Source organism: Astatotilapia calliptera, chromosome 11 (genome assembly GCF_900246225.1).
Source record: "Astatotilapia calliptera chromosome 11, fAstCal1.2, whole genome shotgun sequence".
Lineage (NCBI taxonomy): Eukaryota > Metazoa > Chordata > Actinopteri > Cichliformes > Cichlidae > Astatotilapia > Astatotilapia calliptera.
The window spans coordinates 23,624,006-23,650,520 of record NC_039312.1 but is presented as its reverse complement, the minus strand read 5'-3'; the positions used below and the strand labels follow the sequence as shown (position 1 = coordinate 23,650,520).

The following is a 26,515-nucleotide window of genomic DNA, read 5'->3' as shown; positions in this document are numbered from 1 at the left end:
CAAACAAAAACAAGTATTTCTACTTTGAAAAAACTACAATCCCCGGGAAACAATCGCAGTTTGTAATTGACAATCAACCTGTCCAATCACAGGGTCTAAAATGTTAACGCTACCGCATTGGGCGGGGCGAAGTATCACAAGAATGGAGGCGATCGGCGGGCAAACGTTTCATTACACGCTTTGTAATGTTAATTCCCGCGGACGCTTGTTAGTTTTTTAATTTCAGTATTACCCACGGTGAGAAGAGCCTAACAAAAAAATTAATCAAAAGGCCGTGTGGACCAAGAGTGATGACTACACGAGGGATTGTCCAACGAGAGTAAATGAGAGGTAAGGGGGAAGAAGGGCCCGGCCGTTGAAGCCGGAGAGCTTCGGGGAAAAGTGGGTAGCGCCGCCTGACGGACCGCCCGACGAAGCGGGCAGCTGGCATCAGGAAACCGCGGTGCCGAGAAACAGGTCTGCAATATCGGAGGGAGCGCCGCCAACAGCTCTCCATATGCCATCACACGCGGCAAACACTGATATGGATCACATTTGTGAGGATATCAGACAGGGATTTGTTAGTTTATATAGCGTAAAAGATCCTGGTGTTGTGATAGAGGCCCTGATTTTGGTTGACGACTGAAAATTGCCTTGTTTGAAACCGGCTTTTCTCCCTAATATGTGTACGAGTATTACTGTTTGTTTGTTTACACGAAAGATTAAAAGTAAAAATGAAAATCCCTTATTATAAGACGTTTATGGCTTTTCTCGTTTTACATTTTGTTTCCTACAGGTGAAGTTTCAGTGTAGGACTCGCTACTGCCTCACTTGTCCCAAACTCATTGCTATAATGGCTGAGCAGCAGCAACAGGAGGAAGCGGAGGGAGTGTATGTGGAGCACCAGTATATGTGCAGCGAGTGCCACCAGCTCTTCAACACCCTGGAGGATGTGCTGGTCCATCAGCAGATCCACATGGGCCAAGAAGGAGAAGGGGAGGGTGAGGTAACGGAGGCCATGACCATCCACGGTGTCCCAGAGGTGGGCCAGAGTCAGCAGTACCAGTGTCTGGAGTGTGGGAGCCTCCTCATGAACCCAGAGGAGCTGTTGCAGCACCAGGAGATGCACATGAGAGAGGTTGGAATTGAGGTGGAGCAACAAGGTATGAGATTTATTTGTGTTTTTGATCATGTATGAAAAACTGGAGTGTTAGGATATTGGTGCTTCACTTACATGGCTACTTTAAGACATCACTAACCACCTTTGTTTATGACCATTGTATAGAGCTGTGTGAGGTTATGGAGGCGGAGGAAGCTGGATCAGAGGCCCAGGTGGCGGGACCTGTGCAGTACCAGTGTCTTGACTGCCTGGCTCTGTTTGACTCACCTGAGACCTGGCTGGAGCACCGGCGGACCCACAGCAGGAGCAGCACACACAGTAACACCGAGACCACAGTAAGAGAGCCAAAGCACACTGTGACACAGTGTTAAAATATTAATTGGTGTTCTACTCATTAGTATGGCAGGTGTAGTTCCATTTGTTAATGTCTCAAATATGTATAATTAAACAAAAGAACCAATGTGGTTCCCCTCCAGGCTGGTCCCACAGATGGTGTAATGTGAATGGGTTATTGGGGTTGTGTTTTTTTGTTTGTTTGTTTGTTTGTTTGGGTGGGGTGGGTGGGTTGTCCCAGGATTTCCTTTTGTCAGGCTTTCAGACAATCCTGGTAAAGACTCTGGTGCTGATGATTGAGATAATAAAATAAGTTAGAGGTATTTCCCAAACTGTCACCTTCATTAGATAAATTTGGTCAGGATGTTCAGGAATAACCCAGGAACCATGAAGTTTGCAGATGCCCACATGGACAAGCCAAATACTTATTACAAATACAAGACAAAAGTTGAAGTGTTTGGCCGGGTGTGTTTGGAGGTGTAATGGTGAGGCCAACTGTCAAGCATGGTGGTGGCGGTAGCATCATGCTCTGGGGTTGTTTAGTTGCCACTGGTACTGGAACATTTCACAAAGGGGATGGAATATTGAAGGAGGAGGACTACCTTCAAATTCTTTTAACTTCACCTAAAGCCAACAGCTAGACTTTGAAACTTGGATGCAGTTGGGTTTTCCAATAGGACAATGATCCCAAACACACTTCAAAACTGGCTTTAAATTGATAAAGCAGGCTAACTTCTGGAATGGTTTTCCCAAAGCTCTGACCTCAGTCCTATTGGAAATTTGTTGACTAAGTTTAAAAGCCAGGTCTGTGCTAGGAAGCCAACCAAGAAGAGTGGTCAAATATCCAGCCAGACGCTCGATGATGGAAAAACCAAAAACATCTGGTTGAAGTGCGACTTGATGAGGGGCATTTAAGTTTGCACAACATACATGTATATGATTTTAAAGTCATTCCACCCCTGAAACGGAACAGTTCAAAGAAATCATTAGAAGCCAGAAACCACCATGACATTCACATCCATGATGAATGTATGTGAACGTCTGAGCACAGTGTGTTCCTGTGACCGTAGTTCTAGTTCTGCTGTTCTTGTGTCAAGCCTCAAGACATCCAATCTGCAAAAATATATCAAATATTTAATAATTAGAGGAACTTAGGAAAGGAGAAAATGTCAATTTTGTTTATTTTGTGGTGCATTTGATGCTTTTAATTCAGAAATTCATGTTTTTGTTGCCTTGCAACAGGAGTACATGTTACAGCCGGACGGCACCGTCACTCCACTGACCAACGTGCAGAACTACGTGTTGAGTGAGCAGCAGGCTGGAGAAATCTTGGCTCAGGTACTTTGATTTAAACCCTGAGACGACACACAGGTGTGGGAATTGTTTTGAATTTTTTCTCTGAACATTTCCGTGTGTTTTGCAGGTGCTCGCTCATCAGCAGCAGCAACAACAGCAGAGGAAACACCATTCTGCATCTAAACCTGCTGCACCCTCCCGCTCCTCTCTGCTGCCTCCTGTAACTCCGACTCCAGGATCTGCCACTATGCACCTACAGATCCTGACAGCTCAAGCTCTGGCAGATAGCTCCACCACTCCTGGTCGCCGGCGCTCCAAGCTGCCCGCTCTGTTACCCTCTGTGGGCCACAGCTCCTCAGTAAAGCTGGAGAATGGCATCCAGAGACTGGAGTTGAGGCTGGCTCCAGGTGTCCACCCTGACAGCCAGCAGCAGCAGCCAACAGAGGTGGTGGTAATCCACCCGTACGAATGCTCAGAGTGCTCCCTTCTCTTCCAGACACCGGAGGACTTCCTCCAACACCAGGGAGATCACTTCCTGGGCCAGGACAAAGAGAGCGGCGAGCCAGGGGTCATGAGTGGCATTGAGGAGGTGCGATGGAGGGAGGAGATGACCGAGAAGGTGGATGACATACGCATCAGAGGAGCAGAGAAAAAAACTGCTGTGTGGGCTAAACCCCAACAGTGTGAGCTCTGTAACCGAACTTTCACCTCAGTCAACCGGCTGGCCGCTCACAAGCGCGTGCATGAACAGGGAACACACGAATGTCCGGAGTGTGGGAAGGTATTCAAGAAGGCCACATCACTGCAGACGCACATGCGCACGCACTCTGGCGTGGCCCGATATCTTTGTGTGGACTGTGGCAACGGCTACACCACCGAGATGACTCTGATCATGCACAGGTGAGTGCTTGGTAACACCAAGGCAGACAAAAAACCTTTCACCCCAAAATCAAATGTTTTGTCTCTGACCTGTAGCGCTGTTTGTCAGTCTGAATTATGGAGAGGTGAACTTCCCAGAAATTTTCTGCCTTTTTCTTGAATAGAATGGAAATGTATGGCTTCTGATTAACCTCTCATATCTTCTCACAACCCATGAAAAATTTCACAAACCTAGTTGTGAGCACTTTAAATTCAACTCAGGTTTAATTATATAGCACCAGTTCACAGCAGCAGTTACCTCAAGGCTGGTTGTACCACATATTTTATAAACTGCCTCCATCTGACAATAGAGCTCACTGCAGGTATACAGGCCATTCCCAGACTGCAGATCGACTACCGCTGCTGGATCATAAACTGCAGCATAACTAAGGGAGGACTCAGGGTTACCTAAACCAGGCCAAACTATATACTTTATCAGTTCAGTTTTATTTATATAGCGCCAAATCACAACAACAGTCACCTCATGGCGCTTTATATTGTAAGGTAGACCCTACAATAATACATACAGAGAAACCCCCAACAATCATATGACCCCCCTATGAGCAAGTACTTTGGCGACAGTGGGAAGGAAAAACTCCCTTTTAACAGGAAGAAACCCCCGGGAGAATCGGGCTCGGGGGGCGGCATCTGCTGCGACCGGTTGGGCAGAGAGGAAGAAGACAGGACAAAAGACATGCTGTGGAAGAGAGACAGAGATTAATAACAAGTATGATTCACTGCAGAGAGGTCTATTAACACATAGTGAGAAAGGTGACTGAAGAAGAAATACTCAGTGCATCATGGGAATCCCCCAGCAGCCTACGCCTATTGCAGCATAACTAAGGGAGGATTCAGGGTCACCTGGTCCAGCCCTAACTATATGCTTTAGCAAAAAGGAAAGTTTTAAGCCTATAATCTTAAAAGTAGAGATAGTGTCTGTCTCCCGAATCCAAACTGGAAGCTGGTTCCACAGAAGAGGGGCCTGAAAACTGAAGGCTCTCCCTCCCATTCTACTTTTAAACACTCCAGGAACAAAAAGTAAGGCTGCAGTGCGAGAGCGAAGTGCTCTAATAGGGTGATATGGTACTACAAGGTCATTCAGATAAGATGGGGCCTGATTATTTAAGACCTTGTATGTGAGGAGCAAGACTTTAAATTCAATTCTGGATTTAACAGGAAGCCAATGAAGAGAAGCCAGTAGGGGAGAAATATGCTCTCTCTTTCTAGTCCTTGTCAGTACTCTCACTGCAGCATTTTGGATTAGCTGAAGGCTTTTCAGGGAGATTTTTGGACATCCTGATAATAATGAATTACAGTAGTCCAGCCTGAAAGTAATAAATGCGTGAACTCATTTTTGAGCACCATTCTGAGACAGGATATTTGTAACTTTAGAGATATTGTACAAATGGAAGAAAGCAGTGCTGCATATTTGTTTGGTCAAGAATAAATGCAACATTCTTCAGTGTTATTGGGGGCCAAGAGAAGGCCGAGTACGATAACCTCAGTTTTATCTGAATTTAGAAGCAGGAGATTAGACGTCAGCCAGGTCTTTACGTCTTTGAGACATTCCTGCAGTTTATCTATCGATGAAAAATAAGTTAAAGCTGGCTATCTATGCCTTCTAATAGTACTGCCCAAGGGAAGGATGTATGTTAATAAAATTGGACCTAGCACTGAACCCTCTGGATCTCCATAATTAATCTCAGTTGTTGAGGAGGACTGCCAATTTACATGAACAAATTGAAATCTTATCAGCACGATCTAATCTCTGTAATAAAATATTATGGTCAACAGTATTGAACACTGCACTTAGGTCTAGCAGGACAAGCTCAGAGATGAGTCCACTGTCAAGATGATCATTTGTAACCTTCACTAACATTGTTTCTGTACTGAGATGAGTTTGAATAAACCATTTCTCTGAAGATGATCATTTATTGGTTAACTGCTCTTTAAAAAACTGGGAGCTTTGTGTAGAAGTACTTTGTGACTATACAAAGACAGCATTCATGACCTTGTGACTAGAGCCTCACGCTTGTGACAGGATCTAAGCGTTAGTGATGTCTTCTTCAACTCGCTCTTCATTTCTTTAGTTGGTAGAAGCAAATAGTAGAAAGGAAATGGTTCCTACATGGAACTAACACAAAGGTTTGTGTATTTATTTGTTTATTTTCATGATTTCTGGAAAGAGACCAGACACTTTTTAAGATCTAGTTATTTCTATCTCCTTCTCCTGATTTCTTGTAGGAAGTCCCACACTGCAGACCCCCTTCATAAGTGTAATTTCTGCAATAAAACCTTCACTAACATGACCAAGTATCTCTACCACCGTCGAATCCACCTCAACCGTGACACATCTGGAGCATCCATCCCTGTCCCTGCGGTAGTAAAATCAGCACACCACCTTCCTATTGTCTCCACAAACTTCCAAGTTAAAACAACTTTTCAATCTGACGCGTGCCTGTTGTCTTCTCTAGGTCTCGGCTCCGAGACGAGCGTCTGCCTCTGCTCTTGCCATCCTACAAAGAGCAAGAATGAAGAAGTATTTCCCCAATGATGAGGCAAAAATAGACCTGCTGGCTCCTCTCACCGAGGAAGACACGGTAAAATTGGGAGATACTAGACAAAGCCCTCAGAGCAAAGCAGAAAGACGTGAAGATGAGAAGAAGGTGGGGGAAAACAGCATGGAGGTGTCTGAGCCATGTGAAGAAAAACTTGATTATGTGCAGCAGGTGAAAGATGGCTCCGCTACAGAGCCTGCTGCCGGGGGTGACGCGGGTGTGGCGGTGTCCTGTAGCCCCATGGACGAAGCAGACGTTGCCTCGGCTACACCATCGGAAAAGGGGTCCTTTTCCTGTCGTTCGTGCCCTAAAACATTCACCTCGCAACTGCAGCTCGTACAACACCGACGCAAATCCCACGTTCCCGAGCGCAGCTTTGTGTGCGGCATGTGTGGAAAGTCTTTTAAGAAGCAGATCCACGTGCGAAACCACATACGCACGCATACCGGCGAGAGGCCCTTCCAGTGCTCGGACTGCGGCAAAACCTTCTCATCTCTTGCCAACCTGACGAGGCACAACCTCATCCACTCGGGCGTGCGGCCGTACCGCTGCGACGTCTGCCACCGCTCCTTCTCGCAGTCGTCTAACCTCCGTCAGCACAGCCTGCTTCACTCGAGCGCAGCCACACTGAGCTGCCCAGACTGTCCCGCCACTTTCCGCTGGCCCACTAAGTTGGCAGCACATCGCTTCACACAGCATCCGGGATCTCCAGCGCCTTTTCCCTGTTTTCACTGTGAGGCTGGCTTCCTGACCAATAGGCAGCGAGAAAGCCACTGCCTGCAGGAGCACCCCGGGCTGGTCCAGGCAGCTAAAGAGTCAGAGGAGGGCAAAGAGAATGGCAGCCAAGCAGATGCAGGGAAAGATCTGACCTCGGAGCCCTCCACCTCAACGTCCGAGTCCGGGGATTCATCCAGCCATGTGAGAGGGAGCCTGGATTGCAACGTTTGTGGGAAGAAGCTCAATTCTCCCGCCAATCTACGACTTCACAGGCTGAGCCACTTCACCTTGGGGCCTGGGCGGCCACGGTGCACCCCGGGGAAGAGGCCCAAAGCTCACCAGTGTCCCCTCTGTGGCAAACTGTTTGTGTCGTCCTCCGGAGTGGCGCTTCACCAGCGGGTCCACACAGGTGAACGTCCGTTCCCCTGCCAAGTGTGCGGAAAGCGCTTCCGTCAGAACACGCACCTGCGAGAACACCTGCGCACGCATTCGGGTGAAAGGCCGTTCCGCTGCGAGATCTGCGGAAAGGGTTTCATCCAGAGCATGCACCTGGCAGAGCACCGTCGAACGCACACAGGCGAGCGGCCGCACGTGTGCCCCCTGTGTGGCAAAGCCTTCAAGACCTTCTCTAACCTGAGGAACCACAAAAAGACCCACGTGAGGCAGCAGAGGCTGGACGAGGAGGCCGCTGCTCAAGCCGCCCTGGAGGTCAGTTCTGCCGTGGCCGTGGTGGATGCTTCGGCCGTGGAAGTATCCAACGGGCAGCCTCAGGTCATCCAGATCCAGTCCTCTGATCTACAGCAGGTAAGAGATGATTTCCCCCCTTTTTAATCTGTTTTAATCTTAAATTTTAATCTGGTTTAGATGAGGCCTGTTTTTATGCTTTTTAACACAGGTAAAGGTTCACATGTTGAGGTCAGTCTATATTGATATTTCAAATTTCCCTCCTCACAGGCACCAACCATCATGTGTAATGAATTCGGGGAGACGATCGCCATCATTGAGACCAGCGAGGGAGCAGTGCTGCCCCTGGAGCAGGCCCTGGAGATTTATCACACAGCTTTGGAGAACGGACTCGCCATGGACACGGTCGCCGTGGACGGACTGCAGCTCCTCTGAATCACCAAAAAATAAGTTTACCTTTAAAAGCTTTCACGAGTGCTAATTGTGACTTAAAGACTAATCGACTACTGTGAGGAGGAGACTTGAGTACTGAAACCAGCTAATGAACGACTAGATAAGAGTGCTTAAACAAGAGATGAAATAGTTTTGGCAAACAGACCAAAGTACGCCTCCTCCCCTCTTTTAGTGACCTCTGAGATGGCTCGGCATTAAAATCTAATGAAACGATGTTCACTGAAATAAAGGATTTGCTGTTGGTGATGAATAAGGACTACTGGTTGTGCCACAGATCGTATTTGTATTATTAATGGTATATTTCATCATTTGGATGTGATTTTGTTTTCCTCTGTTTAAATGTTTGGTCAGCTTGTTAATAAATCTTTTTTTTTAAGATCATAAGTGTTCATCACATTCCCCATTTTTCTAATCTGCGACTCCTCTTCTCCGTCCTCCTGCCTGTGACCCAGAACAAGGGAAATGGAATTTACAAACCACGATGGGAGGTGGTCTCTTCAAACAGCCAGTCCATTATTTATTTTTAAGATGATCAAATGTGCAATTAAAAGTACCCCTAAAATATAAAGTACATCATAAGTACAGCGGTAGTTGGGTCATAACAAAAGTTTACGATGCCATTGTGGCACACATATTTTAGGGAAATCCCCTTCACCTCGCCCGCTCTTCTCACATCGTTGGTGGGAGAAATTTAAGAGCAAATAGAGCGTGGACAGCCAGGAGATCTCGTGGCTCTGATTTGGGTTTTTCACTGACATGTTTTGGGTCTCTGAAGTTGTTCATAATAACCTGCAATGAAACAGGCTGAGGTGTCTTTGCATGAGTTGCGTTCAACAGCAATCTGACAAAAAAAAGTGGAATATTCTCAAATAAACAGGTTTAAAAACATTTACTTTATTACAACTCTGCTGGTTTTCCTGTGGCTCTGGCTGCAACATTTTTTCTCCCCATTCATTCATTCATTCATTCATTCATCTTCTGATGGTTATCCAGGTCCTGTCACAGCGGGAGCAGTCTAATTAGGGATACCTACACCTCCCTCTCCCCAGCCACCTCCTCCAGCTCAATCTCGATGACAAATAAGGTCAAGGAAAGGTATGAAGGAGAAGCTTGGTGCTCAGAGAGTTTGACAGCACTTAAAAACTCGCCAGCATGTCCTGGATCTAGCCCAGGGCCTTCTCCCACTTGGAAAATGAATATCATCACATAGTTAGGGAGTTAGAAGTTCAAACCACCTCGCCTGAATCCTTACTCTGTGCAGGAAAACCTTAAAGATGACTGATTTGAACACTTCCATGATAAAAACAACAAATGAGGGAATATATGTTGCAAATCTGGCGCTCCATCCCTCCTGTGGAGTTTCAGAGACTTTGAAGCTCCATCCTAAGCAGCACTGTTGTCCTGCTAAAGGTATAAGGTCATCCAGCACCTCACCATGTTTGGTTCCCAGACAGTTTACACCCAGTCTTAAACCCTGCTGAAAAAAAGGTTTATGGTCTTAAAACTGTGCCTTTGAGTTTTTCCTTTAATCTGCCACTGATCTATCGTCCATAAAACCCCACTTTTCACAATGCCAGCAATAAAATCACTTTAATTGAACACCTATTTTTATTTGCATACTGAAAGATACAGATACAAACTTAATTTATATAAATTCCTCTCCTGCATACTGGAACAGCAAAACAAGGAGTAAAACACAAAAACATTAATAGCCATATTTATTATAGTTGCTTTTTTTCCCATTTCATGTGTTTTACCTTCAGTAATGGTGCCTTAAAAGTCAACTTATGTTCAATGACAGTTTTCCTTATCAATAATATAACGAGTCTACTGACTCTACAGTAATTATTTACAACACAACCAAGTCTTGCACAAAGACACAACCAGTATTATATCCACCCAGCGCTCTTTGATTTGTCACCCTCCCGTCACTTCCCCCGGGTTTCTCTCCGCCCGGCCTAAAAAAGGGAGGTCTAGAAAGAGCAATAAAGTGACAAAGGGAGGAAGGAGGGGAGGAAAGGGGTGGAGGAAGGAGATGTACGTTGAGGCTATAGAGTCAAACTTATCGAGGGACAGAGAGGCATTGCTGGAGGGGTGGGTGTGGGTTGTCTAAAAACCATACGGCTTATTACTGCTGAATGAATATAAAGGTCCACGTCAGGTCTGTCTCTGTTAAAACGAATAATAAAAGAATAAAAGAAAAAAGATTAACTGCACCGCAGGTCCTTGCTGAGGTGAGACGCCAGCCAAGGGAAGACTACAACGGAGGAACTGTACAGGTGTGGAGCAGCATCTCTCACCTGCCTCCAAAAGTATATAAAAACAAAAAAACAGAAAGAAAGGAAACATCTGCCCGCAATGATAAAAAGAACTAAGGACAGGGATTCACTGCAATGATATGAGTAGTAGTAGTAATAATAATAATAATAATAATAATAGTAACCATAGGAATAGTACAACAACAAAGTGAATATGACAATGTTAAATACAAATCAAATTACTTTAAAAAAAAAACCCCCAAAACAAAACGGTAATAAAACTGCTTGGCAACAGAGGATCGAGGTCCTACGAGTAAGAGCCTGGATGTGCCCGATGACTCTGACATTCCTTCCTTCAATGGCTAGCGAATGAGAGGCACAGGAATGCTCGTCCCTACCCGCTGGCATGTGCTAGGGTCAGTCGCGAGGAGGGAGGAGGCCAGTCAGGTAACTGCAGGAATGATGGCACTGCCAGAAGTCCACTTAAATTTCAGTCAGTTTTTCAGTCACTCCCAGTAGGCCTCTCCTGAAGGTCTACATATGAGTGGACCCCCCCCCACAAGAACTTTTCCAGGTCCACTGCAACAACTTGTCAAATTCAAATCAATTCTGGCTGTTGAGGGCCCAGCCCCCGAATGTCAGCAGAAAAACAAAGACGAGCTCACAACAGTTAGTCACTAGGTACAGGTTTGTTCCTCGAGCAGGTACTGAACTGCTTTTACTCCTCTAAAACTATTAAAAACAAAACAAATATCAAACCCTACGACGTCTTCTCTTAAAACCGCCCGCTTTTCACTGTCTCAGAAAGGGTTGAGCGTGTTTCTCCCTCCAAAACGGGAAGACTTTCTTCTTCAAGGCAAATGAGTGCAGCTGTACACAATGGTCCTTCGTTTACTGGCATCAATGGGAGCTTTCTCCAAGGTGGGTTAATACAGAGTGCTAATTCAAGTGTGAGAATTCAAAGTTTTCCAGGGTGTATGTGTGGTGGTTTTTGTGCCACTGGTTTTTAAGATGTTCTTTTTAAATTTTTTGTTTATTTTTTGGTACAATGGTCACAGATTATTAAAAAAAATAGGTCCCGACATTGCATACAAATGTCTCTCACTCTCAGAATTCGAATGCCGATGATGGGAAGAAATCGTGATCTGGCAAGAGCAGAGTGGAGACTATTGATAAGGAAAAGTGCATAGGGGGAGGTGGCACACAGACACCGGTTGGGTCAATTGAACTCGCCGGCTCCCCTCATCTAGAAGAATCATGTGAATCACGAGGATCCTCCGGGCTCGCTTCTGTCCCGTGTTCCATGTCTTCATCCTGTGGGTCTCCACCCGCTCTCAAAGATCCTTCCCCTGACTGAGACCCAGAAGGTCCAGCGATGGAGCCGGCTGAGTCTGAGCCGCCTAAAATAGAGATGTCGGAAGGAGCAGCTGTCTGCATGATCTTCTGCCGCACCTCCCTGATCTTCAGCTGCAGACACACCTTGGTGGGGAATATATCTGAGTATCTCGTCTGGAAGGCTGCAGTGGCCTGAGCTGTAGACAAAAGATGAAATCACCAGGAAGTTACAACCAGAATGAAGAACCAGAAATCTGTGACTGTGTGTGTGAGAGAGAGAAAGGTTGGTGGGTGCGTCTTACCTGATGGGAAGAAGCCCTGCTCCTGGAACAGCTGCATGACCAGTGCTCTCCTCTGGTCCAGCGTTCGGCGCAGGGAAGTGTACGGCACCTTATCAAACTCCAGTTCAGTCAAGATGTCTTCTCCATCTGGTGCTGGGAAAGAAGCTGGAGATTATAAACCATTAGATCCCTGAGAGGAATTTGAATTAATTTTAACATCACAGTGACATTGAATAATAACGAATTAAATGAATTTAAAAAGGAGGTCATCAATACACAAAAGATAAAAATCCCCACCTAAAAACAAGCTCTTCATTAATCCTTAACCCTCTCGTTACATTTCTACATCAAGACAGGCATCACAGCTCACTATGAACTATTAACATTAAAGGAGACCTACAGTATCATGCTTAACTGTCTTGTACATACCACTGTTACAATAGTGCATGTTCATATTAAAAACAGGCAAGTTTAAAATAATGAGGTTAGCGTGTAAAAAATTAGGGATAATATTCAGTGTGATCAGCAATAGCCTACCATTGATTTTTAGCTAATTTCCCCATTAATGCATTAAAATAGATTATTTTTTATGATCCTGATAAGAGTTGAATTGATTTTTAAATGTAATTTTTTTAAGGCATTACAGAATGTGAACAACGATTCTTTAAAAGGGTACTTTAACCTACTTCCTGTTCACCCCAGTAACGATGGTGTTAGCTACCAGCTATCACCAAGGAGGACAACGGTATGATCGAACTGTAGAGATTACTGAACCTTGTGAACCTAAAGCTCAGGCTTCGTACTGCTATAAAGGCCATAGGTATAGACAGTCTTTCTAATTTCCTGTCTTTATGATGTTACTGAGAACAGAGATCTAATTTCTGCCTGTGATCACAGGAGCCCCACCTGCTCTGATCTGTGTGTGACAGGCAGCCAATGAGAAGAAAACTGGCTTAAGTGGGAGGAGCTAAATCAGCTTGTTTTAGTCTGCACTAATTCTGAACTGTGAATCATGCAAAGCTGGAAGTGACAGGTCCACTTTAAGTATATGAGAATATTGCATCTTGTCCTTGCTGTTCTGTGTGCTCTACCTGCTCTGTCAAAGGTGAAGATGTCCCCCTCGCATTTAGCGGCACTTTTAGGCGTGCTGGGCTCGGAGCTACAGCTGGAACGCCGCCGACTCTTCCTCTTTGGGGAGATTTGCTCGTCTGTAGCAGAGTCTAAATCTAGAAGCAGAAGGGAGACAAATTTAAATCCAAGCAAACACAATGAGAGATATAAATAAAATGAGCATTATTTTCAACAGTTTAGATGTTAAAGTAAAAATTATAATGCACTATTGAAGTCCAGGAATTATCAGCAGAAAGCCAAAGAAACTGCTCTATAGACACCAGCCTCAAAGTATCCCAAAGTGCTTTGTGTGACCTGTTGAGTTCTTCCTCTTGCGGCGATAGCTCCCCAGAATGGCACGAGGTGAGGTGGCCAGGCTCTGCAGAGTCGGTGACGGCAAAACCTCCTCGGGTCGAAACTCTGGCAGCTCGGCAAATCGTTCCTCAAAGTACACCTCTGACAACACCCTTCCAGTCCAACACACACACAAAGACAGAATACACAGTATATATACACCGTCCATCAATAATTCAAACAGAGGTTTACAGAGGCATTAACTCACTTGTCAACAGAGTCAAAGGTCTTCTTCAGAGGTGGTGGGCGGGCTTTGACCTTTTTGGGTGTGGGACATTCTTTGTCAGTCTGTGGAGGTGGCAGGGCGGGCTCTGTGGCTGATGGAGGAGGGAGAGGAGAGGAGGGGAGGGACTCCTTCCACCCAGCCTGCACAGGAAATTCAATACAGGCATTTTATTCAAGAACACAGAGGCACTACAAGTGCACTACGGCTCAGTACTTTATTCTGGTAGTGTTTGAAGTAAAAGCCAGAATGTGATGCTCCCTCACCTCTTTGGCGGTTGTGCTTTCCCTGTTTCTTGAGTCAGAGGAGTCTCCAGCACTGGAGCCCTCCAGTGAGGATGCTGGTTCCTCTGTGGGATGTGCTGATGGAGACGCCGTCTGCCCCGGCGGTTCAAGATCAAAGGCAAAATGACTGTTGGCTGCAGCTTCCCTTTCCCTCTCCTTTTCTCGCTCCCGCTCTCGCTCCCGCTCTCGCTCCTTGTCTTTGTCACGCTCTCTCTCCTTCCCTCGGCCTCCTCCTTCATAGCTGCCTACGGGAATGGTGGCCACTGTTGCCTTCACTTTCTGTGGGACCCTGACTGGAAGCAGGGTGAGTTTGGGTGTGCCTGGTGTGCTTCCTGTAAAAAAGAAAAGAAATAAAAATACTTATGAATGAAAGTATTCGCTCACTCATTCAAGCAATGAACTTTAGTGGCAGGTTAAAAAACAGTGGGTGCAGTTGTACCGGGTGTTTGGATCTGAAGCGAAGGACTGCAGGGCCTTATGGAGCCAGCAGAGCCACTGGGAGGCGCCGCTGAGCTGCTGGAGGGCTGCGTCTGCCTCTCAAGCTGTCTTTCCGAATGTGTCAGCAGTTCTGCCTGCCTCTCCGTCTGCCTGTCAGTTTGTCGATCCGCAGGTCTGTCCGGAGGCAGGTGCCTGTCAGTCTGTCTGTCCGGATGTGGGTGCGTGATGATGGAGGGGGTTGCTGTGTGTTTGGGCAGGATGTGGGGAGAAGCGCTCGACGGGCTGGAGACAGAGTAGACCACGCTGGGGGGTACTGCTGCCATGGAGACCACCCCTGTTGCCATGGTGACGCTAGGTGAAGGAGGGTAGATGGCAGTTACTATCTGGCCCCCGGAGCCTGAAGCAGGGGCTGAGGTGGAGGGCTGTGGAGACTGAGCTGTGGCCAGGAGTGGTGGTTGACCTGGATGAAGGAGACAGGAAACCAAGAGGGCAAAAATAACCTCATAATTTTCCACATTGCTATGATGATCTGCGACATTTTCAACACGATGAATACCTATTCCTTCTCTTCTCTCAATAATCTGACAAATTACAGTCTTTATTGACAACTATCAATCCAGATTTCCACCTGGACTCGATGAACCAAGATTTTACTGAGATATGTTTGTTTATGTATTTAAGCAAAATAGAAATGCAAATATTAAAGGCAAAAATACAAGCTAACACTGCTAACAGTACTTTTTGTTCATGTATTCCCTTCATGTCATATGAGAATAAATAAAATGTACAAACTGGATTAGCCCAGGTTTAACAGCATTAATGCTTACTTTACTCAAAACTACTCATAAGTTAATGTATATTTCTCTGCTGCTCTGCAAGGCTGAGGGTGTAACTGATGAGGTTATTTGCACATAATTAACACTGACTCACTTCATTTATGGATGACTGAAATTACTTAATGCATATATGCTTTGGACTAAATTATAAAATTTGTGTTTTAATTCAAAGGCCATTTAACCTAAATGAAAATGATAACTTTATTTATAGACTCTTGTGGTTTGTTGCATGTATTTTTTTAACAAGTTAATAAAAAATAGTTAAAAATCAGACTTAATTTTGGCAATAGCTCTATAAAGTAGTGATTTATAAATTGGCCTAAGAAAATAAAAAAATCACCGGTTCAATGGAGTCGATGGAATCCACTCTCCCACAGTACCATGCACTAAATAAATGCTGGAAAAAGTTTTACCGCAGATGAAGGTTACTACTGAAAAGAGACACCGGGAAGCAAACAATATCCACGTGTTGTTTAATCAACCGAGTATGAAATGGAAGTATACAATATTCAATTATGCAGAGGCTTATTTTTACTATATATGCATATATAGGTGGTGAAGAGGTCAAGCTTAGTCTTTTCCCAGCACTTCAGTACATCTAATACCAAGAGAGATATCCGCTCTCTTACTCTGCAACTCTTCAAGGCCACAAAAAAAAAAAAAAGAAGTAATATGATATCTCGTAAGAGCTGAGAGATGTAGTTCTGCATTAAGATTTTTCATCTCTGTCAAATGTGCTTTCTGTGTGCACTTTGCATGTTTTCCCTTTGCCTCTGGCTTCCTCCCACAGTCTACACACATACATGTTAGGTTAAGTGGTGACTCTAACTGGCTATGATAAAAGTGTACAGAGTGAAAAAGCTTTATAATGTGAATTTTAGTCTAAAGTGCTCGAGTGGCTAATAAGACTAGAAAACTACTATATAAACGCAAGTATGTTGTGTACTACAAATCCAAAAATGAAAAGTCAGAGAGGAAAATGGGGAATGGAAGAGTGCATGGACATGGATTTCTACAGCTGAACTTTAGCCTATAAAATGGCTGTTTTTGATTAGGTAAGGTTTAGTTTAGTTAAAATGGGAACAGGCCTTTTTTTAAGCTTCATTTGTTATCAAAACAGGCTAAACTTAAGCATTTGTACAAACACAGGTAGGATTCAAAATGGCCTGTGTGTCTTCATAGCTACTGGACATTTCCACTTGACAACTGTTCCATTTTGTTGGTGCTAAAAGTTTAAAAAGTAAATCATTTGTCTTTTTTCCCCCCAATGGTGGTCTAAATGAATCAAAAACATTTATTATTGTAATGAAAAGGGATTGTTAACGGACTGAATAATCATAAACAGCCCACTGCAGAGAACTAACGAGTGGTAAAAGATTTACCCTTATTAGCCCTTGTGATGTCCTCCCGATTTGCATACAATGTGAGCCATCAGGGGTCAAAAGTGTCTCCACTTCATTTGACTGTTTTTTAAAGTAAAAAGTATAAATTGTCAATCAATTCAGTGTTACACCTTAGTTTTACTTAAGACCAACACATTAACACAAAATTTACTCAACATTTTACATTTTAGGGCCACCAGACCTTCTTTACAAAAAATAAACCCTGTTTTTTAGCGAAAACAAATTGAGAAAATTAAATATTTAATTGTTTAGATAATTTTGACTATCTGAATAACTAGAGAGTGCTGTATGTTGAACTTTAGTGAGAAAGTTTTTTTTCCAAGCGTTTGAAAATTTTTAATGGCAGCAAATAATCACACTGGTGGTCCTCAGGGGTCAAAAATGTCCCCACTTCATTTGACTGTTTTTTTAAAGTAAAAAGTATAAATTGTCAATCAATTCAGTGTTACACCTTAGTTTTACTTAAGACCAACACATTAACACATAATTTACCCAACATTTTACATTTTAGGGCCACCAGACCTTCTTTACAAAAAATACACCCTGTTTTTTAGCGAAAATAAAACAAGAAAATTAAATATTTAATTAAATTAAATATTTAAAAAAAAAATTTTTTTTTAAAAATTCTCACTAAAGTTCAACATACAGAGTGCTGTATGTTGAACTTTAGTGAGAATTCTTTTTTTGAACCATTTATAAATTTTAAATGGCAGCACATAATCACACCTGTGGTCCTCAGGGCTCAAAAATGACCCCGTTTGCTTTGAAGCAACAAGTATAAAATATCATCCATCTCTGTGTTTCAAGGTTTTATTCAACTTTATTCCAACTCATTGCCTGACAGTTTTCTATATTTTGGCATGGTAGGAGGGCATGAGTCTGAGTGAAGGCAAACTTTCATGAGGACAAAGGCGTGTCCATATTTGACCCAAGTGCAGGAGGAAGCTCAGGTTTATTCCTCTGCACTGGTCCCATCATGGACAGCATTCTTTCTGCAGTTGCAGGCCAAGGGTCATATACAGTAAACAAGCTGTTACAGGTGATTGTTTTCTTTTGGAAACCTGCAATGTTAGGGACAACTCGTGTCCTGACTGCAGGACAGACGGTTTGCCATCGCACACGAGCATGTTCCATGTACAGCTGGACCTGCATCACATGCTGCCCATGTTTTTGTCTCAAAGTTCCCTGGTTTACTTGGATGTTCTGTTGGAGGGGACAGAGTCCTCTGAAGGGGACTTGGTGCTCATACAGTCACATCAGTACCAGGATCTTACATCACAGCAGGAAGAATACCCACTTGTGTTTCAAGTCAAGTCAACACCAACACACATCATACACCTCAAATGGGAGCACGTTTGTGTCATGAACGACGATCATCTATTGTGTCTTTATCAAGAAATTATGTCCTTTTTGTGCTTCTATGATTAATCTTGTGTCAGCATGAAAACTTCTCTACCAGACTCAGGATGTCATAAACTGGCCGTAGCGACTCTACTGGATGCACGGCAGTAAGAATCAACACACCCACATATGCCTACAGCTGCATTCGGTCCATTTTTCTTCCTCTCTTGTTGTCCCTCCTTGTTCATCATTGAGTTGGCTGTAGAGCAGGTCATCTGCTAATTGGATGGTTGTTGGTTCAATCTCTGTGTGCTCTAGTCTGGAGTTCTTACCAAGGTGTCCTTGGGCAAGTTACTGAACCCCAACTTGGTCTCTGATGCATCCATTGGCATGTGAACGTTAAAAAGCAGAATACAAGCAGAATACACTGTGTGTAATGCTTTCAGTACTCGAGTAGAAAAGCCACTGAAGGAGTATGGGACCTGGCACATGTGCTTGGACTGTGGTAGATCATCTTTCTCTGAGGCACATGAGAGAGTCATGCATCGTCTGTCACTGGGAAGGTTAGAAGACCAGATCAGTGTTTCCTCACGTTACTGCAAATATTCCTCTGTCTCAGCTGATTCCTCTTTCCTGCTTGATTCTTTGTCTTCATCATAATTGAAATGGATGATGTGTAGTCCTCTGACACATCTTCTATTTCAGTTTCACATTCTGAAAATTCAAGAAACTTCAAGAAGCCCAGTCACTTTCTCTCCAAGCTCCTCAGACTACCATGTCCTGGATGCCTGAGAACCTACTTGAACATAGTTCAGATTCTTCATCACTTTCCTTCACTTCATAGCCTTCTTCCACTTCTGCAGGTGGCTGATGTGCTTTTTCAGAGAAAGGGTAGCATGTGCTCTAAATATTGACAATATTTTCTATATCTTCTAACCCTGGATCTTCCTGAACATTGATTCTCCCTCCTCATTATACTAGAGGACAATATGTGCTTTGTCCTACTGGTCATTGCTTTGCACAACATGGTAAAAAAAAGTATGCTCATCAAAGTATGCAAATCTCCAGTGCAATGGAGGCTTTTGAGGATACTTTCTGTGTATGTATTATTGTAGAGTCTACCTTACAATACGAAACACTTTGATGCGGCTGTTGTTGTGATTTGGCGCTGTATAAATAAAATTTCATTGAATATAGAGCACCTGCCTCCTCATTGTGCTGCCTGTTGTGGTTGTTATGACCAGTGCTTGACCCCACACATCAGTGATCCAAGATCAAAGATGTTTGAAAACAGTATGGTGTGAAAATACGGCTCTTTGCAACACTTTGTACTTTGGGGTCATTTTTGTCCACGAGGACCACCAACGTTATAAAATTCAATAAAAACCACATAAATAAATCAAATTACTTGAAACTTATTCCAATCATTCATAGTATAGTAATGAATAACTTCTGTTATTTTCAGCCCATTTGATGAATAACAAATACATTTTTGATAGCAAAAGATTTCTTTAGAGGACAAAAATGACCCGTGGACATTTAGTAATGTTAATGTATACTTAAAATGCTGTGTCACCTTTGTTATCTCTTATTTTTACACCACATTAAGTTATATTTACTTTCATTTTTGTCTTCGGGTCCAAACTGGCTCTTGATAGTAAAAGCTGTTGAACCCTGTGCTCTATAAATAGACTGAATTTACAACTTGGGCCAAGAGTTAAACAAGTTTGTGAACTTTGCTCACTGTGGCCTGTAACTGTATAAGCTCATGGAAATACTCAGAGACATAATAGTCTAGTAGATTTCATATATTAGCTAAGAGCATTGGAAAACCTGTTTTCTGGGTCAGAGTGAGGGGCTACCTTGCCTACATGTGGAGGCAGGAGCACCACATTTAAACGGAAAGAAACATCCCCCAATTCAGACTATTAACATGAGCTTTCATGAGGGCACAAAATCATCCATTTTCCCCCCACAGCTGACACCATATACCCCAACACCGTAACAGCTTCGGCCAGCTGATGTAAGATCTTAGCCGAGACCCTCTTTTCCTCTACATCTCTGCTGTGTTGCTCTTTGCATTTCCAGGTGCTTTGATCATGCTGCTTCCCGGCTGTGCAGCTCTCCCCTGCAGGTCCTCTAACCCTGAACGCAGGACGTTCTGTCAGCGCTCCTCTTCACCAAAAACTAGCTTTACAAATGGTTTTGTAGTAAATCATGTTTACAAAAAGGTTTGTCCTCCAGCTTATCTCAACGTCTTTGACACTGTTGTGTAACGAAGTGTGCCATCGACCAGTAACAACCTGTGTTTTGTAATTTTAGTGTAGTGTTACTGCTAAAAATTCAAATGAATGCTAAACCAAGATGAAAAAGCAACTTGGGAAGTCAGGGAAAGTTGAGTTGTTGATCTCATCCTCAAAAACATCATATCCACCATGTAAAGTGAACATTAGAAGAATTTGTTTAACAATGATAAAAACTCATGCATAGTAAATTAATTTTTAGGCTTGAATTTACTTTGTCATGTGACAGTTTTTAACGATTTGTTGCCCTCCTCGTAGAGTGACCTAGATTCGTTATTTATTAGCCTAAAAGCCTATAATAAAATAATTCTAAACACGAAGAAGCTATCAATGTTTTACTTAAAGCAGATATTTTGAACTCAGGACCATCCAAAGAGCACATGAATGCAGGGTTAGTGTATGTTTCAGCTAGCAGAAAAGGTCATCAGTCATCAATGCACTTTGATGCTGGCATTGTTACATCAACATTATTCAGAGGGCCATATGTGACCCACACAGTATGATGTATTCAAAATACAGAATTGCTGTATTAAAAACAAAACAAAAAAAACAACCCAGGATCTTTGGATTATTTTTTCCACGGCTCTGACCTGCAATCAGCGGCTGTACAAGCGTCTGTCCAGGCGGGGCAATGGCTGTGAACCCAAGAGTTGCAAGGGGCGCGGGTACGTATGCAGACCCAGGAACTGGCAGAGCTTGCTGCGAAGGGGAGGAGGCTGTTGCATTGGAGACTAGAGGCAGGGTGGATGGTACCCCTGGAGTGGACTGGACGTAGGTGATCCTGGACAGGAGGTACAGATACAGGTGAGGTGATTATTATAAAATGAAAAAAACAACAACAGAAGAAGAAGGCAAGAAGAAGAAGCAGGCGGAAGGAGGATGACATTTATTGTAATAAGAAATGTCAGGAAGGGTGCAGAGGCAGCGACAGCCCATGTTACAGTAGAATAATGAGGCAGACTGAGAGTGCAGGGAACAGAGACACGATTGGAAGGAAAGAGGAAGACAAAAAGAGAAGTGCTGCAGTGAGGGTCAGTTGGTGAGTGTACATCACAGCAAGTAGCACTAGATAACTAGTGCTGCGTGTGTGTGTGTGTGTGTGTGTGTGTGTGTGAGAGAGGAGATGAGAGGTAGTGTGGGGGTGGCAGGCAGAGGCAACTTGGGCCACCAGCAGCATGACTAACATATCCAGAATAGAGCTGTAGTGTTACAGCTGCACCCCTACTGGAATTTCGGTTTCTCGTGTTGTCTGCTCACTGTGTTACAGGAAATATGGAGAAGCTACACAGCTTCAGCTTATATGCTGCAAGGAAAAGATAGCATATTGTTTTTTAATAACTCAGCTGTTAACTTATAATATTGTCGGTGATTACTCAGAGAGTTTTATTTCCCCATTAACTGCAGTAAAAGCCTGTTTGGAATTAAAGTGCCTTTTTTTAAAACCTTGGAAGGCATAAACTGGCCCATTTAGAAAGTATTTCATTTGGTCTAAAACTGTTGAATAAACCTTTTATTATCTAGCCAGTGGGCAAAATCGTCATGTAAAAACACTCCTTCTGATTAACTTCTATTTTGGAAGTAACCAAATTGAGTGCACACGGAGACAGAGCATGTCTTTAAGCTCAAAATGATTTCAGGGAATTATCGCTGGTTAACTGATGTTTACTACAGATTGTGAATGAAGCTGCACGCGTGGCTTGCCTTCTCCATTTTAATGTTGCATCAAAGAAAGCACAGCAGCAAACCTGTAAAGGGAGGATCAACGTGTTCCCTCTAAGTATTTATGTGTATATATATACAGCACATCTGTCATATGCAGAAAGCCTGCAAAATACGGCTGCAGCTATTGATTTCTTTGTTAATCGAGTATCTTATCAATTAAGTAAGTTATCGGATAAGAAATACTTTTGCCTTATTAATGAGATTGCTTATTGGTTTACACTTTAGAAATTACAAATTTTAATAGTTTAACTGAATTAAACACCCATCCACAGAACTAAACTGCTAAATTAAAATAAAAATTAAAAATGCAACAATAGACAGATAACAAATACAGAAATCTGGAGCTATCGCAGCTATCATAGGGGGGGATACAGGGTACACCCTGGACAGTTGGCAATAAAAATTAAAAAAAAAAAAAAAAAGGTACATAAAAACAACAGACTTCAGACTGAGTTCTGACAGGATTGTACCTCCTGGATGAGGTACATTTGCTGTGTGTTCACGTGTATGTGTTTTTAAGTCTTGTATGTGGTGATTGCAATGAAGAAAAATGTTCTCTGAACTGAACTGTTTGCCATGTGCTGAGCTGCAGCATGTCCCAATTCAGAAAACGGATGTTCTGATGGTGTAGATGTTAATAATAATAATAATAATAACTTTATTTATAAAGCGCTTTAAAACAAAGTGCTGTACAGCTATTTGAAACTAAAAAGATGAATAAATAAAAAGGGATAAATAGCAGTACAAGTAAAAACACAATACAAGTTAAAAACAGTAAGAATTTAAAAAGTAAAAGACATAGAAATTAAGACATGTAAGATAGGGTGAACAAATGTGTCTTCAACTTAGTTTTAAAAACCTCCACAGAGCATGCCTGCCTACTATTTTGAGGGAGGTTGTTCCAATAATAATCAATGATTAATGATAATTAGTGATAATAATAATTCAGTGTTCAACCTAACAGCCCCAGGTCAGTGGCTGAGAGTTTCACTTGCCCATGCAAACAAAAAAACAAAAGCAACTTTTGAATTTTGTTTTAACTTTTGTTTTTATTTTTATATATATTTTACATTACTAGAGCCTTGAAATAAGCTGTAAAGGAAGGTACGGGGTTTAGTACACCCTATACCCCCCTTTAGATTCGCCCCTGCTTGCTGCAGGTATCACTGTGATAGAAAGTGGCCAGCTGCAGCCTTTATCAATCTGCCTAATTTAAATTAAATGTATTAAATTAGGTTAACAGCTCATCTGCATATTTTATGTGAACTTCTATAGCACTAACGCAGATAGCTTGTAGTCTAAGATAAATGGCGGTGGATGTGAGCAGCTAAAACGTTGCAGCTTGTTGAACAGGTGGGTTTAAAGCTTTGCATGCAGCTTTTTCCAAGTAAAGGTTTTTACAGTGATTAAAGTAACAAATGCTGTTTTCTTTTACGCCACCTGAGCGTCTTGACGACAGCTCCACATTAAACTACGACAGCATCATCTTCACTGCTGCTGTTGTACTATCAGTCTTTTTGTGGAAAAACTGGGGGCTGCATGACCTTAATATTATAATACTTTTTGTTCACACGTGCTCCTAAATACATTCCTACTGCGGGTCTATTTTTAGTCACAAATGTGGGTGAAACGCTCACGCTTACACGGTGACAACCGAGTGCAAACGAAGCATCGAAGCCAAGAATTTGCCTCAAAGATTTTTTTGTAATCGAGTTACTTGATGAATTGTTGCAGCCCTAATGCAAAGACACTTCCAATAAGTGAACAATTACAGAGATCAACTGCAGCTCAGGGATACTGGGGACTAGGGTGCACAAGGGCTGGCATATGTTTATAAATGAGTGCTTGTTAATCAGAGCTGAGTCAAGCCTTACTGGCACATTTGTTTACAGCTGCTCTCAGACATGTGATGTGTTGCATTGCTGGGTTTATCTATCTGTTAGAAAATAGCTTTTAAGCTGTCAAACATCAGTCTCCATTATATAAATGCTTTATGTCAGTTCAAACACGTCTGTTATGAACAGCAGTGGAAAGTTTAGAAATACTGTGAGTAGTGACAAACAGCCCCAATAACCACACTGGAAGTTTCACTTCATTTATTAACTAGAATTTAAAATGTGTTTAACACAGGCTGACAGCACTAAAGCTGTTCCAGTTAGCTATGAAAAATGGGAAACAGATAGGTCAACATTTGGCTGCCGGGTAATTCCTCATCTTGCTCACATGCTGTGTAATTTATAGGTAAAGCATTTACTGGATTTTCATTTTTAAAGTGAGTGGAATGAAAGAAAATCCAAAGAGGGGGGCAAATGTGGGTAAATCGACGGTGCTTTTCAGATGAGTTTTTTTTTTCTTCTATTGTTGCCCTGCACTGCCAGATCAACAATGTTCTCAGTGAACAAAACACTTTTCTTATGCCTCTTTTAATTTTGGCTCAAAGGGCTATTCAACAGATCATGCTTTCTTTCTCATAAGAAACAGTTGGAGGAATTAGCTGTGCATCTGTTATTATTACTCAGCTGTCATAATAAGGCAGCAGACATGATATAAGTTCTTTAAATACTAACATTTTCTGTTTTCAACACATTAACTTTTTTCTTTTTAATCACATTACTATATTTTGCACCTAAAGAAATTTTGTTACTGATTCTAATTAAGAAGAAAGATAGGACACCACAAGGTTACAAACAAGCACACAATTAAAAATATTTTTTAATGATTTTTAAAGAGTGCCAACATGGTGATGGTGGTGTTTATTTCGTTCCTTGTTCTTTATGGGATCTCTGCACTCCTCTTTCTGGTTTCATCTACTTTCCCAACCCCCAGCTGGTTACAGCAGAGTGCCGCCCCTCCTTAGAGCTGTTTCTGATATAGGTCTCTTTCTTTTAAAGAGGAGTCCTTCCTCCCCACTGTCACCAAGTGCTATTGGTGAACTATTGGTCCCATATTCATATTCACTGTCTCACTGCAGTTTGATATCTCCTACCTTGTAGGTGCTGGTGGCACTAGAACAGCCTGGGAGGGGGCTGATCCTGGTGCTACCACAGCAGCTGTGCCCACTGTTACAGGGAAGGGGCTGGCAGGATGTACTGCTCCACCCTGAGGCAGCTGAGATTGAACAACGGGCATAGGAGCTATATGGATGATCTGGGGGGGAAAAAAAATAAAGATAGAAGAACCAACACAAATGTTTATTTGCAGCTTTGCTCAGATAAAGCTTTAATAAGAAAATGACTACAGTTTAAAAACACGTCATCAGTGAAGCACCGCTGACCTTGCTTCCGGACTGAGCTCCATTCTGGACAGGAAGAGGTGGAGCCACAATCGGAAACTGCTGGGCAGGTGCTGGCGCAGTCCGCACTGTTGCCATGGGAACAAGCATTTTACCCTGGAGCGCCGGAGACTGTGCTTGCACTGATGAAAACGCGGATAAACAGGGGGAATGAGCATTTCATTAGAAGTCAACACAGACTATTAGCTCCAGTGCTGTGTCTCCTGTTAGAGCTTTCACCTCTAGTTCCTGGGCCGACTCCTACTGCTGGGCTGGACGTGTATCCCGTCAGTGGACTTGTACCCTGCTGCTTTCCATTGGCCAAGGACACATGTGTCGGTGGAGCTGTGGGCAGGTTGAAGACACTGGTTGGCTGGCTGAGCTGCTGAGGTGGACTCTTTGGGTTGGTGTTGGCAGGTAGGGTAGGCAGAATGTACTGGACTTGAGTGATGGCCTTACTCCCAGGGGGTGCCAGGGAGGAAGCAGGAAGGAACTGGGGCTGAAGCAGGGGCAGAGGCAGGGGCCCGTTGGTTTGGCTATGCTGAGCTGAAACAGCAGTGGGTGGAAGAGCCTGTGGCTGAGATGGCTGGGGTTGTGGGGAGGGGGTTACAAGCTGTATAGAGGGTTGGGGAGGCAAAGCCCCTCCTAACACCAAATTAGTCACTACACCACCTGGACCCATAGCTGGACTGGGTGATGACGAAGAATAGTACCCACCCCCTGTGGCTGTGGTCCCGCCTCCTGAAGCTGAACCAATCAAGAATTGCGGCTGCTGCTGGGGAGTCAGAGACTTCCTTTCGGAAGGGTGAGGGTTGGATGAAGTGGCTCCATCTCTAGGTTTGCTGGCGATAGGGAGCGGTGTGCTGATAACAGGACGCATTACATTGGTCACCACTGTAGAGGCCACCCTAAGGAGTGGGTTCGCCCCCAGCGAACTTACTGATGAGGGAAGAGGCCCTCCGGCTGGAGAAGTGGACATGACTGACTGACCAGAAGAAAGGGAGAGAGAAGTGGCTTGCCCACTTCCACCTTCCTCCCCTCCAAATGCATCCTTATTCTCTCCCTCTGCTCTTTCCTTCCTCCTGTGGTCCATAAATGCTCCCCCTCCTGATCTCCCCTCATCATAGCGCTTGGTGGTGGGGTAGGAGGACAGTGAGACACTCCTACCATGAGGAGTATGGTGTGAGGAAGAGGAGGAAGCAGAAGAGCAAATGACTGGAGCAAAAACTCTCTGAAAAGGACAAATATACAGATGTTACACAGGATAATCACCTTTAAAATGTTTCAAGAAATCTGTG

At 43.5% G+C, this 26,515-nt stretch overlaps 2 protein-coding genes across 9 annotated transcripts in view; one reads left to right on the top strand and one right to left on the bottom strand.

Moving 5' to 3' along the window:
- Nucleotides 1-18: 18 nt before the first annotated feature.
- On the top strand, nt 19-8,314 carry znf526 (zinc finger protein 526). 2 transcript variants are annotated; one of them, XM_026185905.1, is made up of 8 exons: nt 19-330; nt 776-1,142; nt 1,265-1,434; nt 2,675-2,770; nt 2,856-3,628; nt 5,891-6,026; nt 6,121-7,725; nt 7,876-8,314. In XM_026185905.1, the coding sequence occupies exons 2-8, from the start codon at nt 833-835 to the stop codon at nt 8,038-8,040; spliced, it is 3,255 nt and encodes a 1,084-aa protein (XP_026041690.1). In that variant the 5' UTR covers nt 19-330; nt 776-832; the 3' UTR covers nt 8,041-8,314. The 2 variants fall into 2 exon arrangements, with proteins under 2 accessions (XP_026041690.1, XP_026041691.1); XM_026185906.1 differs by lacking the exon at nt 19-330 and adding an exon at nt 384-665.
- Nucleotides 8,315-9,643: 1,329 nt separating this feature from the next.
- cicb (capicua transcriptional repressor b) overlaps nt 9,644-26,515 on the bottom strand; it is a 49,483-nt gene continuing 32,611 nt past the window's right edge. For 5 of the 7 annotated variants that reach the window (XM_026185900.1, XM_026185899.1, XM_026185898.1 and 2 more), the window contains 11 exons: nt 25,458-26,448; nt 25,221-25,360; nt 24,933-25,093; nt 20,815-21,005; nt 14,343-14,801; nt 13,886-14,235; nt 13,605-13,762; nt 13,358-13,518; nt 13,024-13,158; nt 11,954-12,097; nt 9,644-11,848 (listed from right to left, as the gene is read on the bottom strand). In XM_026185900.1, the coding sequence (XP_026041685.1) occupies nt 11,559-11,848; nt 11,954-12,097; nt 13,024-13,158; nt 13,358-13,518; nt 13,605-13,762; nt 13,886-14,235; nt 14,343-14,801; nt 20,815-21,005; nt 24,933-25,093; nt 25,221-25,360; nt 25,458-26,448 (3,180 nt within the window). In that variant the 3' untranslated portion in view covers nt 9,644-11,558. The remainder of the gene's footprint in view (nt 11,849-11,953; nt 12,098-13,023; nt 13,159-13,357; nt 13,519-13,604; nt 13,763-13,885; nt 14,236-14,342; nt 14,802-20,814; nt 21,006-24,932; nt 25,094-25,220; nt 25,361-25,457; nt 26,449-26,515) is intronic. The other 2 variants (XM_026185904.1, XM_026185902.1) reach the window with 2 other exon arrangements.